This window comes from Nanorana parkeri, unplaced genomic scaffold (genome assembly GCF_000935625.1).
Source record: "Nanorana parkeri isolate BGI_ZX_2015 unplaced genomic scaffold, ASM93562v1 scaffold6, whole genome shotgun sequence".
In the NCBI taxonomy this organism is placed as follows: Eukaryota; Metazoa; Chordata; class Amphibia; order Anura; family Dicroglossidae; genus Nanorana; species Nanorana parkeri.
This window is the reverse complement of record NW_017306274.1, coordinates 3561296-3579887: the sequence shown is the minus strand read 5'-3', so window position 1 is coordinate 3579887 and position 18592 is coordinate 3561296. Positions and strand designations below refer to the sequence as shown.

At 43.9% G+C, this 18592-nt stretch overlaps 1 protein-coding gene across 1 annotated transcript in view; it reads left to right on the top strand.

Annotated features, from left to right (window-relative positions):
• The window catches only part of LOC108784153 (neural-cadherin-like), a 60969-nt gene that overhangs the window by 42101 nt on the left and 276 nt on the right, over positions 1–18592 (top strand). Inside the window, exons 12-18 of the mRNA XM_018552890.1 lie at positions 3674–3841; positions 7218–7467; positions 7930–8057; positions 12174–12360; positions 14105–14248; positions 15154–15437; positions 16163–17774. Of these exons, the coding sequence (XP_018408392.1) occupies positions 3674–3841; positions 7218–7467; positions 7930–8057; positions 12174–12360; positions 14105–14248; positions 15154–15437; positions 16163–17774 (2773 nt within the window). The remainder of the gene's footprint in view (positions 1–3673; positions 3842–7217; positions 7468–7929; positions 8058–12173; positions 12361–14104; positions 14249–15153; positions 15438–16162; positions 17775–18592) is intronic.

Below are 18592 nucleotides of genomic sequence, written 5' to 3'. Positions count from 1 at the left end.
AGAAAGAAGAAAAGGGGGGGGGGGGAGAAAGGAATACAGGAAAGGAAAAAATAAGGAAGGAAAGACGGAGAAAGGGAAGGAAAAAAGAAAGGAAGGAAAGACGGAGAAAAGGAAAAAAGCATGGAAGGGAGGAAGAAGGGACAAAGGAAAGAGACAGAGAGGAAAGGGGTGTGGTTGGCAGAAAGAAATGGAAAAGGGAAGTAAAGAGGGACAAAGAAAAGAAGGAAGGAAGAGAGAAAGAGGAAGGAAAGAATAAGGAAGGAAGGAAAAAGTAAGGAAAAGAGAAAGGAAGGAAGGGAGGAGGGGAAGAAGAAAAGGGAGGAAGGAAGGAGAAAAAGGATAGAAACAGAGAGGGAAGAAGGGGAGGAAAAAAGGAAAGACACGAGGAAAGAAGAAAGAGAGGAGAAATGAAAAATAAAGTAGCAGAGGAAGGAAGGAAGGAAGGAGAAAAGGAAACAAACAGAATCGGAAGTGGGGAGGGGGGAAGAGAGAGATAAAGGAATGACAGAGAAGAATGGAAAGAGGAAGGATAGAAAAAAGAGGAAGAATGGGAAAAGAGGAAGGAAGACAGAGAGAGAGGAAGAAAGGGAGGAGGGGAAGAAGAAAGGAAGAGAGAAAGGAAAGAGAAAAGAAAAACAGAGAGGGAAGCGAGGGAGAGGGGGGAGAAAGAATGGTAAAAAGGAAGGACAGAGAAAAGAATGAAAGGAGGAAGAAAAGAAGGAGAGGAAGGAAGGAAAAATAAAGTAGCAGAGGAAGGAAGGGAGGAGGGGAAGAAGAAAAGAAGGGAGAAAGGAAAGAAACAGGGAGGGAAGTGGGGGTGAGGGGGATGAAGGAATGACAGAGCGAAGGAGGAAGGATGGGAGAGGAAAAAGGAAGAAAGAGAGAGAACGGGGAAAGAAGGAAGAAGGGAAAAAGAAAGGAACAGATAGAGAAATGAATGGAGGAGGGGAAGAAGGATGGAAGGAAGGAAGAAAGGGAAAAATGGAAGGAAAGAAAAGAGGACTGAAGGTATTTGGAAACATTGTTCATATCTGTTCCATATGTTCGGTTGCTTGGATTTGCGATGTCTCGGGCGCTGTCAGTGTCGGTATGAGACGCCCGGTGGCAGATTGGCTCTCGGATTATTGTGTCTTGTATCAGATAAAGGTTCTGCGCAGGAATCGTCTACAGAGACCGCGCTCTCCCCGCAGCTGATACATTTCTTCTACGTTGTGGGGCTGCGGAGATACATTGTAATCTCACAGCTGGTGGCACACGGCTTTCTGGACAGCTGTGAGGGGCTGTCGGAATATCATCTTCACTCGTGTTGTAATCCAGCTGGACAGGGGCATCTGCACACGCAGTCCATGCCGTTCCCTCTGGTCTTCTCAGAATGTGACACATTGTGACACGGCCAGATGAGCAGCCCGTGGCTCATCAGCTGTTGTGAAACTACAAATCCCAGCATGCCAACACATTCTATCCTATTTTAATAACACCTGCACTTTTTTTTTCCGCAGAAGAGATTGTGGCACCTTAGACGCTAGCTCCAGCTAACTTCATTCGTTTAACGGTGTGTTGTGATCACCAATGGTCTCCTTTTTTAAAGTAAACCTGTCATAGTAAAAATATAGGGGCTGCCATTAATGACCCTCAGCTCGGCTGCCATTGATGACCTTCTGCCCGGCTGCCATTAATGACCCCTCTGCCCGGCTGCCATTGATGACCTTCTGCCCGGCTGCCATTGATGACCCCTCTGCCCGGCTGCCATTGATGACCTTCTGCCCGGCTGCCATTGATGACCCCTCTGCCCGGCTGCCATTGATGACCCTCTGCCCGGCTGCCATTGATGACCCTCTGCCCTGCTGCTGGATGCTTCTTTGCATAGGAAGGAGTAAATACAGATATGCTTTGATGCCCAACTCCAAACACATCTTTGTGGGCTAGTTTTGTGCATAGTAGTGAAGAGTTAGAACGTCCCTCCCTCTCATTGTGGTGTCATCTGGACAGGAAGTGAAAGGAAATCTCCCCATTGGGGACATAGGAATAAAATCTCAACAGAGGTTCCGAGTCTTCCTGTCTAATTCAGAAAATGGCTGCAATTTGGCTTTAAGAAGGGTATTATATCCCATTGTATATGTGACTCTGAAAGCCTTGCTGCAAACCACATTTTGGGCTACAAAACCAATAGGGCCGTGATTGGTGCTCATCCATTATGGCAGCGTAAAAGGCAAAGATCATCTGTCATGCTGTCACTGTGGCATCATTGGCCCGGAGCATGCCTGCAGATAAAGACTTCCAATTTTCTCTGCCTGCGCTGTTCTTCATACGTGTTCCAGGTCCGTCACTCAGAAAGTCTTAAAGACACAGAATGAGAAAACAAGTGAACTAGTGTTTGTATAAGAAGATTTGCAATGGCAGTCTTAAGTATTTCATATGACAGGTCTACTTTAATGTGTTGGCTGGCCCTTTTCACCAATAGGAAGGCTTGGAGGGGGCTACTGTCTACTTGTAGTTGGTATCTGCATAGTAGAGGTGCTCTGGAAGATGGTTAAATGTATGCGAAGGAGTAAACTAATGTTCAGGTGCCATGTCACATAAGAGGAAGGGAGTACATGTTAGACATGTAAGCTGCAGAAAAATTTGGTTCGGATATTCGTTATCTTGTGATTCGGGATTCGGATCCCAAATTTAATTCAGTTCAGGCTTCAGATTAGGACGAAATCCGAATTTTCGGAGGAGTTTACAAATATTCGTTGCGGATACCACAGAAAACCACATACAGATATTAATGCTAAAGTTGAATCTCCTCGACCCGAATGACATTCGGGATCTGAATTTCCTAATTGCATTTGGGAGCTCCTGAATGCCATTCAGGTCTGGGAGCCATATACATATAATACTAAAGCTGAGTCTCCCAGACCTGAATGGCATTTAGGAGCTCCCCGAATGCAATTCGGAAATTCGGATCCCGAATGCCATTTGGGTCTAGGAGCCTCAGCTTTAGTATTATATGTATATGGCTCCCAGACCTGAATGGCATTTAGGAGCTCCCCGAATGCAATTCGGAAATTCGGATCCCGAATGCCATTTGGGTCTAGGAGCCTCAGCTTTAGTATTATATGTATATACTGTATATGGCTCCCATGTTGCCGTAACTAAAATTTTGTGTTCAGATCCATTAAACTGAAAAACACATCTGATTGGCCAGAAAAGTCACATGCCCGATTCGGTTTAAATTTTGAACAAAATTCGGAAACGGAAATTCGGATTCAGACACACTCGGGTGCATTGGGATTCGGAAATGCTGAAACCTAGTAAGAATCGCACATATCTAGTACAGGTACATTTTAGGGCAGACTGACAGGTTTTCTTGTAAGGAGAACCCCCCCGGCCAGTGTTGGCCGATTGGCCATTCAGGGTCAAGCACTACATTCTGGAAGGAGGTAACTTGCCTCTCCATATCTGCATGGACCAAATATATTCTAAGGGATCCGATGGCAGGGGAATTCAGGAAAAGTAATTATGAGCAGGCTTTGGGTTGTTCTTAGATAAAACCCTGTTGCTTCCTCCTGAATGGACAAAGTGACAGATTTTGTTTAACAGCACCAAGGACGTGCATTCAGCTTGCCTGAGATTTTGGATTGATGGCCTCACTTTAAATGGCTGATTTTGATTGATTTCTCTTTTTCAGAAATCCTTAATAACACAAGAAGTAATTGCAACAGATGGTGGAAACCGCAGCACGCGGGTGGAGGTAGCAGTACGGGTGACGGATGCCCAGAATCAGCCACCGGTGTGGGAAAGAGATAAATATGAAATTGTCATTCCTGAGAACACATTGAGAGATACACCTGTTGTGGTACGTTACAATATTATAATGCTCCAAGGTGTCTGGATACGCAGTTGACCACAGAGGCATTGAGGAGTGATGGGCATTACCCACCAGCCTTATAAAAAATTACATTCAAGGCTATAGGTCTTCACATATTCTCAACAACTGGTAAATAAGCTTTTTAGAAAGCTCATTCCCCCATGACCTCTGTAGCTGCAGGTAATGTGGATAAATTAATCCTCAAAGTTCACAAAAGAAAGACTGAAGTCTTTCAAGTCATTCTCTCAGTAGTTTAGCTCCCCTTGCTCCCTCCTCCTATAAGTGATTCAGCAGCTCAGCTTACCCTGCCCCCTTTCTCCAGCAGTGATTCAGCTCAATCTTACTACCAGCAATGACTTAGCAGCTCACTTTCCCTTGCTCCCCTCTCCCAGCAGTAACCTATGAGCTCTGCTTCCCTACTTCCCTCGCCCAGCAGTGGCTCAGCAGCTCCCCATGCTCCCCTACCTTCCATCAGTAATTCAGCAGCTCAGCTCTCCTCACTCTCGGTCCCAGAGCTCCTGTGTTGAGTTTACAGTAGATATTAGAAGGCTGGAAGACTGCCAAGTCATTGCTGAGAGAGGGAAGCCGAGTAGGCAGCAATTTAAACAAGCAATCTGATTGGTTCATATGGCCAACAGCTCAGCTTTTGCTACAATTTGGCTCCCAGACCCAAATAGCATTTGGGATCCGAATTTCCGAATTGCATTCGGGAGCTCCCAAATCTCATTCGGGCCTGTGAGCCATATACATGTATTACTAAAGCTGCGGCTCCCAGACCCGAAAGGCATTCGGCAGCTCCCAAATGCAATTCGGAAATTCGGATCCCAAATGCCATTCGTGTCTGGAAGCCTCCGTTTAGAAATATATGTATTTGGCTCCCGGACCCGAATGGCATTCTGCATCTGAATTTCTGATTTGCATGGAGCTCCCAAATGCCATTCGGGTCTGGGAGCCAAATACATATATTTCTAAAGCGGAGGCTCCCAGACCCGAATGGCATTCGGGAGCTCCATGCATTTCGGAAATTCAGAAGCCGAATGCCATTCGGGTCTAGGAGCCTCAGCTTTATTATTATATGTATATACTGAACACAAATGTTCGCTACGGCATGTGACTCGATGGACATGTGTCTTTTTTCAACCTGACTAACTATGTAACTATGTAACTTTTCTGGCCAATCAGATGGCTCCCATGTTGCTGTAACGAAAATTCGTGTTCAGACCCATTCGGATGTATTAAACCGAAAAACACATCTGATTGGACAGAAAAGTCACGTGTCCGATTCTGTTTTGTTTTTGAATGAAATTCGGACCGGATCCTAAATTTGTAAACCGAAATTCGGATTTGGACACATTCGGAAATTCGGATGTTTCTGAATGTCCTAATTTTCGGAAAAAATTTGTCCGAATTTTTATTCGGAATGAAACAAATCACACGTGTCTATTGTCCTATAAGGATTTCATATATTAAATATCGCCCCACAATCCCGAGTCATCCTTGGGTCAGATTTTTGCAGGGTACAATTGAGGTTACTATTAAACGTCTATGAATTATGATGAAATATTTATTATTACTTTATATGAGATATTAATGAGTATTAATTATTAGGTGAAATGCAGGTTAATATTTAATGGAGGTCAGCGATTGAAGAGGATGCTGTGGGTTCACTCCTGTTAGCACCAGAACCTTTTTTTTTTTTAACTATTTAATTTCCTCATTAGCAAAACAGGCATTTCAGTCCCCCGTTAGACACACATCACCTCTTGATTTGAAAGCAGAGACTACAGGAATTAATTTGATATTGTCTCACTCTGATTATGCAGCAGTTGAATTTTACCATGTACACAAATACAGGTATATAAATACTAGGGCTGGTAATAATTAAAATTTTCGTGTTCGATTAATCGAAATTTTTTTTATCGATTAATCGATTAATTATAACGCACATACAGATCCAACTACATTGGCCTATACACATACAGCACAGCAATGAAGTAATAAAATGAACTAATGGTGCCACATAGTGCATATAAATAAGTTTAAGATAAGACAGAAGCTTGGTGCTTCTTGGGCAAACTCACCGGCTCCGTCGGCTAACGAAGGGAAGGGGGGAGGAGTCTGGTGACATCACGGACATCTACGTCACCGGACTCCTCCCCCCTTCCCTTCGTTAGCCGACGGAGCCACTTGGGGAAGGGGGGAGGAGTCTGTGACGCCACCGGATCTCCGGCGGGACTCCCGAAAGGCGGCGTAGAGCTGAGTCTTTTCATTTTCCATCAAAAGAATTTTAATCGATCAAAAAGTTTAACGATTAATCGAAGAATTAATCATTAATTTCCCCAGCCCATACCTATCTAGGACACTGGGGGACTCTGAAAAACGTAGACAATGATAATTATGCCCCTGTGTGGCACTAGCAGGGAGTGTGGACTTACTCAAGTCATGGAGTCTGTTATGTCAGTTCTGTAGAACCACCGTGATAGCCAACCTAAATGTTAATGGTCAGACCAAGCACATAAAAACTGATCCTAAACAGAATCCAGGTTCCAGACATGTGGAGAGTGCAATGACTGACAGTAGCAAAGGTAGCAGATTGATGGTCAGGATAAATACAGGGAAGCTGAGTATACATGCAGTCCAAACAATCTGCAGTAATAATCCAGGACATGAGCAGGTAGAAGTCAGACTGTCCTGAATCTAGGGCCTGAGCAGGAGACATAGACCTAATGTCCAGCAGTCTACTTAAGCTTTTCTGATCAGGGCAGGTGTGCACTGCAGAGATCTGAGCTAACGTGCTGAGTTATAACCAGCAGATTGTGAAAACTCAAGGATGATTGTTAGAGTCTAAAGGTGATCCCGCGATCGTACGATAATCGGCAGGTGTATGGGCAGCGTGCGACAACTTCTACTGTAAGCTCGTACGACTTTCCTCTTACGAGCACGCTTGAAAACCCGCCAAAAATCGCACACACTGCCCGCTCAGCACTGCAATCATCGGAAGCCCGCCCCTGGGCGGGAGGGCTTGCGATGATCGCAAGTACGATCTGCCTGTTCAAAAAGGGCAGATCGTACAAAATTTTAATGATCTTACAACCATCGCACAACAAAAGTTGTGCGATGGTTGTAAGGTGTATGGCCACCTTTTAGAAGGAGTAAGTAGAGTGGAAGGACAAGAACACTACACAAGTTCCGAGCAAAAATGAGCCAAAGGTGTAAACTGGTTTGACCAGAGGTAACATTTGTGGGGAATCCCTGAAGTGTGGGACATCATTTGCATTCATCTTTATCAAAAGATTTGCCAATACAGAGTCGTGTTTTCCTCAAATGACGACTTAATTCCATTATATCTCTCCGCTCTATGCAGACTGTTAAGGCAAGATCGCTTCTGGGGGATCCTCGAGTGACATATAATTTGGAAGAAGGACTGGTTCCTGAGAGTAACATGCCAGTGCGTTTTTACCTGACAGTGAACCGGGAGGATGGTTCCGCTTCAGTATTAGTGGCTGAGAACCTCGACTATGAAACCACCAGGAACTTTATCTTGAAAGTCAGGGCTCAGAATGTCGCTCCGGTGCCTCTAGCCGCCTTCACTACAGTGTATATTAATATTACAGGTAGGACAAAAGTCTGAATACACACTTTGTAAAGTGCACCTGTCCTCTCCTCCTACAGGAACATGATGCTAAACCAATGACCAAAGAGACACAAAAGTTATACTTGCCGGCTGTTAAAGCTAATTAGAGTCTTCTAATCTAATGTTGTTAACAGTCTTTAATAAATAATGATAATAAATATAATAAATATTGATAATAAATATTGCTGAGAATTTAAGAGGGTGTGAACAGCCTATATAGTGGCTCAATGTGATGCTAAGACACGTGTGCAACCCTGAATGGCTTCTCACAGCTAATTTAAAAACAGTCAATGCATCTCTTTTCTAAAGCTTTGTGTATATAGCATTTCAATTTAGCCGAAGAACTAAATAGCGGTATTACAGTTTTTTCTTTTATTGTTGTATGTTTTGTAACACTTGTAGTTGAGAAAAAAAACAATAAGATGCTTTGTTGAACTTGCAGATGTGAATGATAATGTACCGTTCTTCAGCTCATCAATATACGAGGCTTCAGTGACTGAAGGACTTGAGTTGGGGACTTTTGTCCTTCAGGTTTCTGCATCTGACCAAGACCTAGGTCTTAATGGAGAGGTAATGAAAGCATAAACCACTGCCTTCAGATTTCAGATCTGCATTTTCTGTACCTTTGACTGTTGACTTTCTTTACCCCCTTCAAGGCATGATTGATTCATGAAATGTCCATTCAGTCATCAGCATTGCCGGCATGATCCAACATTCCATTGGCTGGATCAACATAATCCAACATTCCGATGGCTGTGCCAACATGATCACACATTTCATTGGCTGGATCATCATAATTCAACATTCCACTGGCTGTGCCAACATGATCCAACATTCCACTAGATGGATCATCATAATCCAACATTCCACTGGCTGTGCTACCCATCAACATACCATCAGTTGTGCCAGCATTCATCAACATTCCATTGATTGTACCATAGGTCCTGTAGGTGATATCAACATTCATCATCATTCTATTGGTTGCACCGACATCCATCACCGTTCCTGTGACTGTAGTAACATTTGACAATGATCATTTGGTTGTACCAACATTCAGTAACATTCCAATTGATGCACTGATATTTTGCAACTATCTATTTGCTGTAACAATGATTTGTAACTACAAATGTTTATTGTATCTGTCACTATGGCGTCTTTTTAAAACTCTTCAGGCTACCCATATGCTGGGAGAATGCAGTTCACATGGCATTCCTGCCACTAGATTGAGCTGAGGAGCATAGGAAATTCCTATGTGTCTTTCACCATGGCAGATTATTCTCCATTTTCAGGTTTTAATAGCTTTCTTATTGGGACTTTTTTTTACAGTCAACTAGAATATCATCATCATTATTATTATTATTATTAGCCAAGTAAAATATGGAAGCCACAAAAATATAAGAAATTGCTCTTTGTAACAGATTTGCTTCCATTTTTAGTTTTAAAAAGTGTGGGGAAGGTTTAGAATTTCTGTTGGGTTTTTGTATACTGCCATTATCCGCTAGTGGGGAGATTTTCTCTCACTCCATGTTGTGTTATTGGGACAAAAACTAAGGGTAAATCTCCCTAAGAAGGGCACATCAAGCCTGACCCTTAAACTCTTCCCCTCTATATTTAAATCTTTAAAGCTGGACTCCTGGAAACTTTTCCATGGAAACAAACTTTTCTTATTTCTGAATAGCCACAAAGGATATAAATTAATTTTGTGTTCACCACATGCCCTTACAAACCTTGATATTGCCTTATAAAAGCAACAGAAACATCATCGCTGTGCTGCACATAGTCTGTGCAGAGGGCAGAGCTGTAGGAGGACCCAGCAGGTTCCACCCACTACAAACTACAGAACCCGCAAAAACATTCATAAAACTATTTACTTCTATAGCCTCAAAGGGGATATATATCCACTCTGTGTGCACCAAATTCACACCCAGTTATCACCCTATAAAAGCAGCAGTGACATCATCAATGTGCTGTGCATAGCCTGTGCAGAGGGCAGAGCTGTGGGAGGGACCAACCAGGCTCCACCCACTACAGGCTGCCTGCAGAAAACTACAGGAGGGGGTGGAGACAAGACCAGTCACCCTGCACAAGGAGAGAGAGTAGCAGTGACCGGTCTTTATTACAGGAGGGGGAGGAGACAAGGCCAGTCACCCCGCACAAGGAGAGAGAGAAGCAGTGAGGTGAGCAGTCTTCCTTACAGGAGGGGGCATAGACAAGACCAGTCACCCTGCACAAGGAGAGAGAGCAGCAGTAAACTTGTGCTAGGAAACTCCTACATAGAGGCAAAGTGCAGGAGTTGTTTCATGCTATGTGTAAGATTTGGCCTGGATACTACATAGGATCTCAAGCATAATAGGTTAATAATACTCTACTTGAGATCTTTTGTAGTATCCAGGCCAAGTCTTACTTCTACATAAGCAATAGATATTTGAAAGAAAATTACGTTTTGCGTTCCCTTTTTTAAAGACAAACAGAACTTCACACTGACACAATTCACCGAAAATACGTCTCATAGCATCCTGCTTTGTCTCCATTGAAACAATACAAGACACTTGATGTCCTTGGATTTCCAGCACATGTACACATAATAAACAGGTATCAGCACAGACCTGCTCTGCCTGCCTCTGCTGTGTTATCACACATGTACTGCAAAGAAAAGAAAGAGCGACATGAATCAAAAGCATTTCTTTACAGAAGGAGAAAATGTTTTTCTGACTTTTTTTGTATTTTTCCTTTGCTTTGATGTATCTCTGTGCAGCGCATTGAATTAATTCTCTCATGCTGATCCTCCCATCCTTGCAGGGGACAACAATGGTAGTCTTCCCAAAAGAAACCATCACTTTCATCTTTGCTTTCTTGCTTTCCTTACCAATGGGGGAGCGGAAACTACAAGATTCCCCGATTCAAATAGTGTAATTTCCCCACTGCTCAGTGTAACTGGAGATAGGACAGAGAGAGAAATAGAAAGAAAGAGAGAGAGAATTGAGACAAAGGTAGAAAATAGAGAAGAAAGAAAGAAAAGAGTGAAGAAGGGAGAGAGAGAGAGAGAAGAGAGAGAGAGAAAAAGCATAGACAGAGAGGAAGAAAAAAACATTGATAAGAGAGAGAGAGAAAGTTCCTCAAATGCTTTGGCAATGCTAAAATGTATTTGGCCCGGCCAATAAAGCTTATTTGAAATTTGAGAGAGAAGAGAGAGAGCGAGAAGAGTGAGGGAGAGAAAGAGGAGAAGGAGAGAGAAAAGAGAGAGGGATAGAGAAGAGAGAGAAGAGTGAGGGAGAGAGAGAGAAGAGTGAGGGAGTGAGAGAGAGAGAGGAAAGAGAAGAGTGAGGGAGAAAGAGAAGAGTGAGAGAGAGAGAGAGAGAGAAGAAAGAGAAGAGTGAGGGAGAGAGAGAAGAGTGAGAGAGAGAAGAGTGAGGGAGAGAGAAAGAAAGAGAAGAGTGAGGGAGAGAAAGAGAGAAGAGTGAGAGAGAGAGAGAGAAGAGTGAGGGAGAGAGAAAGAAAGAGAAGAGTGAGGGAGAGAAAGAGAGAAGAGTGAGAGAGAGAGAGAGAAGAGTGAGGGAGAGAGAAAGAAAGAGAAGAGTGAGGGAGAGAGAGAGAAGAGTGAGAGAGAGAAAAGAGTGAGAGAGAGAAAAGAGTGAGGGAGAGAGAGAGAGAGAAGAGTGAGAGAGAGAGAGAAGAGTGAGGGAGAGAGAAAGAAAGAATATATTGTATATATTTAGAGAGAGAGAGCTAGCTATGTATGTACAGTATGCAGAGCCTTAGCTAGCTCCTTTTGCGCCCGAGGCAAGAAAAGAAAATTGTTCCCCCCAGCAGGCGTGTTATGTCACCCATCGCTGCGTACACAAGGCGTCATGTGATGTAATGAGCCCTGCCTCCAGGATGGCTGCGCGCATTCGCAGAATGCGCTGGTGCCCAAATCCATATAGCATACAAAGTCCGAAACACATTTTTAGTCTTTTGCACATGTCTAATTGTGTGTGTGTGTTTTTTAAAAATTTTTATTAGGGGTCTAAATATTACTGGTCTAAACAGACCCGTGACCCGTGAAGATGCAGAGTCCTCTGCCCATACAGGTGGGGGAGACCAGCGGGGATCTAAGGAGAAGCTGGAGCCTGTGCTGCTCCTCTTCTCCCTGCCGAGCCGCGGCTGTGTTGGCCGCCTGGCGCTTCTGTTGCCAATGGCGCCCTGTGCTCGCCCTGGCAACAGGGGCGAGGGGGCGCAGCCAGGCTGGCCCTGGCTACGTCCCCTCTCAGCTGCGCCTGAGGCGAGTGCCTCACTCGCTCCATGGTAGCTACAGCCCTGACAGTATGTATAACACGTCAGATGCTATAGACCACATCGATACTGAAATGTCTGAATGGTTCGCATATATTGCCATACATGTTCAAGCTGGCCAACTGCATTAAAGTGGTCAGTCCCTACTGTACTGTGCAAATGCCAAATATTTAAACGCATGGTGCAAATATGGGGTAGGAGGGTGCAGATGAAGGAGAGTTCCAGACTCGGGTCTGGTCACAGACCTGCACTATATATATATATATATATACTGTATGATCAGTAACATCCTGTAACAAAGAACAGTCCCTGCTACTCTCTCTCATTTTGATGAATTGATGAACCTCTTATGAGGTTGCGGTCTGCTATGATAAGATTGTGTCCAGTCCTTGACCTCTGTGTCTTGTCTTCCAGATCATGTATTCCATATTGGAAGATCGTAGTGGGGACCATGCTCTGTTCCACATAGACCCCGAGACGGGGAGCATCTACACCGCAGCGGTCTTCGACCGAGAAGCAAAGACGTCATACTTACTGGAGGTCAAATCATCCGACGGCTCGGAATCAGCTCGACCGGGAAAACATGGGCAGCCCAATTCCGGTACACAGGATGTCTAGAAAAAATGTGTTGGCTTTTTTTTTTTTTTTTTTTTTTTTTTCCAAAAAACCCCACAAAAAAAACACAAAAAAAAAAAAATCCGTACAAGCCAATAAGATGATGACTTTCATTAGACGGATTTGCAGCTGACGCATCAAAGGCAACATTTCATTAGCGTGCGCCGAGCTTGTTTTGACAATCGAGTAACGACAGGCCCCCCGTCGCAGAGAGAGACTCGATGTTCTCTGTTCTCCGGGACTATTATCCAAAAACAGTTTTTCAAAAACACCCAACAAGAAGAACCATAAGAACAAAGAATCCGTACAGCCCTAGCTATGTGAAGTCATGCAAGGCTACACACAGTTGGCTAACTCAGAACCTTCCCTATAATGAAGCAGCCTGAGTCAGCTGCCTCAGGTGGCATCTCATTGGGTCACATTAGGTCACATGGCCAACCTGTGACACTCTGGCTGGGGTCCAGCCCAGCTTACTTACATCACTGGTTGCCAGAAGTTGAGCGGGATGCTCTGGCTGGAACCCCACCCAGCTCCTGGCAAGCAGTGACGTCAGTAAGGGACCAATCAGGAAGCGGGCAGCGAGTCATCTCAAGTGACGAGGGAGCATGGAGCCAATCAGGAAGCAGGGCAGCATGTAATGACTCGCTGCTGACACCAAAATGACTGTGAGTCATTTTGGTGTCACCCCTCCAATGATGTCACCCGGGTGCGGGCCGCACCCCCCCGCACCCCCCTTGTGACGCCACTGACCGATACTAGTATCGTTATCGCTGCATCCCTTTTATAAATTGGCTCCTAATGCTGCTTCTCCCTCTCCCAGCCTGAGCTCTGATGTACAGGGACTGCCAGAAGCTGCTTACTTACACTGCTCGCATTTAAACGACTACATGTAATGCTATGTTAATGAATACAGATCCGTATTATTTGCGTTCTTTATATCTCCCCGCTGTACCGCTTTAAAACCTAACTGGATTAAATTGTGTGTTTTTGGCATTACGAAATGCCAAAGACAAAAGCCCGTGGTAGTTTTTAATACAAGGCATACCGCTAAATATAATGCAGTTGGGATGCATCTGTGCTGTATCTTTCTTTTCTTTTTTTCATTCTTTGGGTTGCAGTTTAAAGGGTTAATAAAGTGTTCCTGATTGAAATTTGTCTACGGGAAGGAAGTTTGGAATAATGGGACCATCACCATTAAAATGACATAACTGGGGTAGGTGGAAAATGTATTGGAATAAACTTACATTAATAAGATACATAGATGGAAAGGAGAAGAGAAAAAAAAAAAAAGGCGAAGTGAATCTATTTGTGCCGGGCTGCGGGCTACGCAGATAGACGCTGTGAATATATAATAGAGTTTTTCAGCGTTTATTCTCCTTTGAAATTGCTGAGCTCCGAAGCTGTGCAAATTATCCCCCCAGACTAAACGGCCTTATTGGGGCGATAGGCCTCAAAAATAAAAAGCTTGTGACATCAGAAATCAATTATCTGTGTGTTATCTATTGAGAAGAATGGCTTTTGACGTCCGTCTCCCTCTTCAAGCGCGTTCGGGATAATGCGGCTGTGTAAATTGTTCCCTTGCCCCCGGGGGCCTGTTCCCGTATCGTCTACATATTAGTTTTCATTTAACGCTCTGCCCGACAGGCAGAGAAATTGCAGCCGACAGAATTGGCTCACTCCGGGGTTTTTTTGTTTTTTGTTTTAAATTTGCTTGCCTGTTGTCTACGCAGATACGGCCTACGTGCGCATTTTTATCAGCGATGTCAATGATAACCCGCCGGCCTTTGTGCAGAGCGCCTACTATGTCAGCGTGGACGAGGACCAGGATGTGGGTACAGTGGTGGCGACGGTGAGCGCCAGCGACCCTGATGAAGGTACAGTGTGATGTTATAAGTTGAAGGTTGAAAGATGTGCAAAGTAGGTGGTGATGGTGAGCACCAAGGACACTGATGAAGGTACCGTGTGATATTAAAATGTGAAGGCTGAAAGATGTACAAAGTAGGCGGTGATGGTGAGCACCGGTGACCCTGATGATGGTACCATGTGACATTAAATGGTGAAGGTTGAAAGATGTGCAAAGTAGGTGGTGACTGTGAGCACCTGTGACACTGATTAAGGTACCATGTGATGTTATAAGGTGAAGGTTGAAAGATGTGCAAAGTAGGTGGTGATGGTGAGCGCCAATGACCCTGATGAAGGTACCATGTGACATTAAATGGTGAAGGTTGAAAGATGTGCAAAGTAAGGCGGTGATGGTGAGCACCAGTGACCCTGATGAAGGTACCATGCGATGTTATAAGGTGAAGGTTGAAAGATGTGCAAAGTAGGTGGTGATGGTGAGCGCCAATGACCCTGATGAAGGTACCATGTGACATTAAATGGTGAAGGTTGAAAGATGTGCAAAGTAGGTGGTGATGGTGAGACCCAGTGACCCTGATGAAGGTGCCATGTGATGTTATAAGGTGAAGGTTGAAAGATGTGCAAAGTAGGTGGTGATTAGGAGAGCAAAGGCCCCTGATGAAGGTAACATGTAATATTAAAAGGTAAGGGTTGAAAGATGTGCAAAGTAGGTGATGATGGTGAGCACCCTTTTGGCTTCAGTTCTAAAAGTCAAACGCCTTTTCCTATTTGTTTTATTGGTATTATGTTCTGTGAATAGCCTTAATACAAATGCCCACATTCCAGTAAAGAGTTCTTATTGGTTGTAGTAACCCATCTTGTACAGGTCCATCTGCAGGGAAGTGAATGTTCAATGAAGTCTAAAATGTCCTTTTTCCAGGTATGAATGCCAATATCCGATACCAGATCACATCGGGGAACATAGGCGGAGTGCTGGATGTCAACCCGGAGACGGGCGCCATTTTAATTGTGCACCCCCTGGATTATGAGGAGGTGAAGGTCTATGTGCTCACCCTGTTGGCATCTGATGGGAAATGGGAGGATTACGCCACTGTGACCATCAGCGTATTGAACAAAAATGATGAGGCCCCGGTGTTTTCTTTGAACGAGTATCGAGGAAGTGTCGCAGAGGGACTGGTTGACTTACCAATGTTTGTATTGCAGGTAAGAATTTTTCTCAGTACACCTAAATGTTATTTACTTCTGCTGGTCCGAAGTCCAGGTCTACAAGCCCTTTATTGCAGCCAGTTCTTGTTTATTAAAGGGTAAGACCACCCCAAATTGTAACTCTTCTGTGGGATCTCTCTGTCTGATATAACTCTCCCATGCTAAACCCCCAACCCTCACATTAGGCCAAAAGCATAGGGACTGCTTGCATTTCCATGACATCAGCATAAAACTTTATTGTTCCAGACGCAAGAATACAGAAAACCTGCCTAGGCCCTTTCCCCCATTTGATGTGTTTAACCCAAACAGGACTTAGTCATGGTCCTCACCTTAGGCCAACTTGACTCTCTCCTCAACTCTACTTCATGTCAACCAATGTTGTCTAACAACCTGATGGATTCTCTCAAGATATACATGGAAAACACTAGGTCCCCCATAGTTTAGCGTAAAGCAGAGCAAGAAATGTTCCCCATAGGTGGATCTTCAATCACATTTAGGATTTCCAAGAGTTTTAGATAACAAATGGCTAAATCAGTGGGTAACCTCCAGATTCTCCTCAAAACTTAGAAGTATCAGTGAATCAATCACTGTCATGTAAAACACATGCATAAGGAAGTTTCGCCTGCAGTGAGTGTTTGGTGAATGTCAGATTCACTGCTTTATATAGATGCCTCATTGTGTTTTTTATATGTATATTAATGTTTCTTTTGTACACCACCAAGGTTTCTGCTAACGATCCAGACCATAACGAACTGGGAGGTTTAAAGTATTCCCTGCACGGTAGTGGTGCTGAAACAGTCTTCACCATCACTGAAAAGACGGGACAGATCTTTGCCCTGCAGACCCTGGACCGTGAAGAACATGCAGTGTGGAGATTTGTGGTGCTGGCCACCGATGACGACGGTGACGGTCTCACGGGATTTACTGATGTGATCATCTACGTACAGGACATCAATGACAATGCCCCACAGTTCCTCTGCACCTTTAACATTTGCAATGCCAGCGTGATGGAACATTCACCACCAAGCACTTCAGTCATGGAGATGGCAGCCATAGATCTTGATGATAAAAATGAAGGACAGAATGCCATTTTGACTTACTCAATAGTAAACAGTCCACTGGATTCCTCAAGCCAAAAGATGTTTGCCATAAACCATGAGACTGGTACAATTTATACAGCTGTTGGAGACCTTGATAGAGAAAAGAATGATACCTATTTGATTCTGGTAGAAGTTAAAGATGGTGGTGGACTTTCGACCACAGGTACTGCAACAGTCACAGTGGTGGACATTAATGATCACCCCCCAAGATTCACTCAAGATGTTTGGACCGCAGTCGTTTCAGAGACCAGTGAAGTCAACTTTAAGGTCCTTCAGGTCTCTGCAGTCGATGAGGATGTTGGAGAAAACGCTTTACTGACCTTCAGTATAATCGAGGGGGATCCTGATCAGAAATTCTCCATTGAAAACGGTAGGAAGAACCACTTGGCCGAAATAAAATTGAAAAAGAAACTAGATTATGAAAACCCTCATGAGCGTTGGTTTAATCTCACCATCAAAGTAGAAGATTTAGAGTCCTCTACTACTTCTCATTGTCTGATAGAACTGCAAGATTATAATGACCACCCTCCAGTCTTTAGTCCATCGCTGGTTCATGTGGAACCTTTTTTGGAAAATATAACTGTAGGAAGCATTATAACTCGAGTGACCGCTACGGATGCCGATTCAAAAGAAAATAGACAGATATCTTACAACATTGAAGCAGACACGGATGTTCTTGAAGAATTTTACATTGACCAAAATGGTTCCTTGATAGTGGCTAAACCTCTGGACCGAGAAACCATATCGCAGTATGCTCTAGTCATCTTGGCCATTGATAAAGGTTCTCCAGCGCAAACGGGCACAGCAACAGTGTCTCTCGCCCTTCTAGACATCAATGACAATGGTCCAAGGTTCGACGGCTTGTATATGCCTGTAGTTTGGGAAAATACCGCCTGGCCACAGACCTTACGTATGAACGAAAGCTCTTATTTGTTGTATGTCGTAGATGCGGACTCTCCAGGAAATGGGCCGCCCTTTCGGTTTTCTCTTCCAAGTGACCTCCAGAATTCCTCTGGCTTCCTGTTGGTTGACCATGGAAATAACACAGCCTCCATCCAAACTCAGAGAATCTTTGACCGGGAACAAGAGAAAGAGTTCCATCTTCCTGTGATCGTAACCGATAACGGGAACCCTCCCATGAGCGCCACGAATACGCTGACGATAACCATCGGAGATGAGAATGATAATGGGCACAAAGAAGGACACAAGGAAGTCTATGTCTATCTTCATGGAGGTAGGATATTGTCCGCAGCGTTCAATAAGTGTTTGTTATTTGATTGTGACCTATAGAACTCCACTGATTTGTCCTATTGTGCTTAACATAATCCGTATATATTTTAGACAACTCTCGGTACTTTTGATGAGCCTAGTTGTCAGTCACCTTGATGTTGTAAATATAGTGGGTACAAAGACAAACCTTCAAATTGTGTTTGTACAAATTGTTTAATTTGTACTATAAAATGGGAAAAAAAGACCAAAAATGTGGGTTTGCTTACATTTACCTTTCATTTCTTAGCCTTTAAAAATAGCCCAATCTCCCAATTATTGGTGTTCAATGACACTTTAACCTCCCAACTCCCACAGCCATTGGTGGTCAATGGCACTCTAAACATCCACCATTTAAAAAACAATCCCATCATTATTGGTGGTCAATGGCACTTTAAGACCCCCCACCCTCACCCTCTCCTTTAAACTGACAATCCTCCTTCCTGCTGAATGGATGAAGGGGAGCTTCCTCCTTTGTAAATAAGCTGAATGTTTGTAAACACCATTAGTGTTTACACGTGATTGGTTCACAGTGATCACAAGGTGCAGAGCCACTTTGATTGGCTCTGTGCACTGTGGCTGTGATCTGAACTGTCCAATGACAACTCAGATCACAGCCATATACTGGTGCACAGGCTGCCCAAGTGTGTTTTCTGAAATGTTGTTTTTAAACGGCGCTCCAGAAATACACGTCCACCTCCCGCCATTTTTTTTTACAATATGCTGGTACAGAGGTGGTTAAAGCCCAGTATGAAGTCTCACACTGTGTAAATATTTTATAGTCCT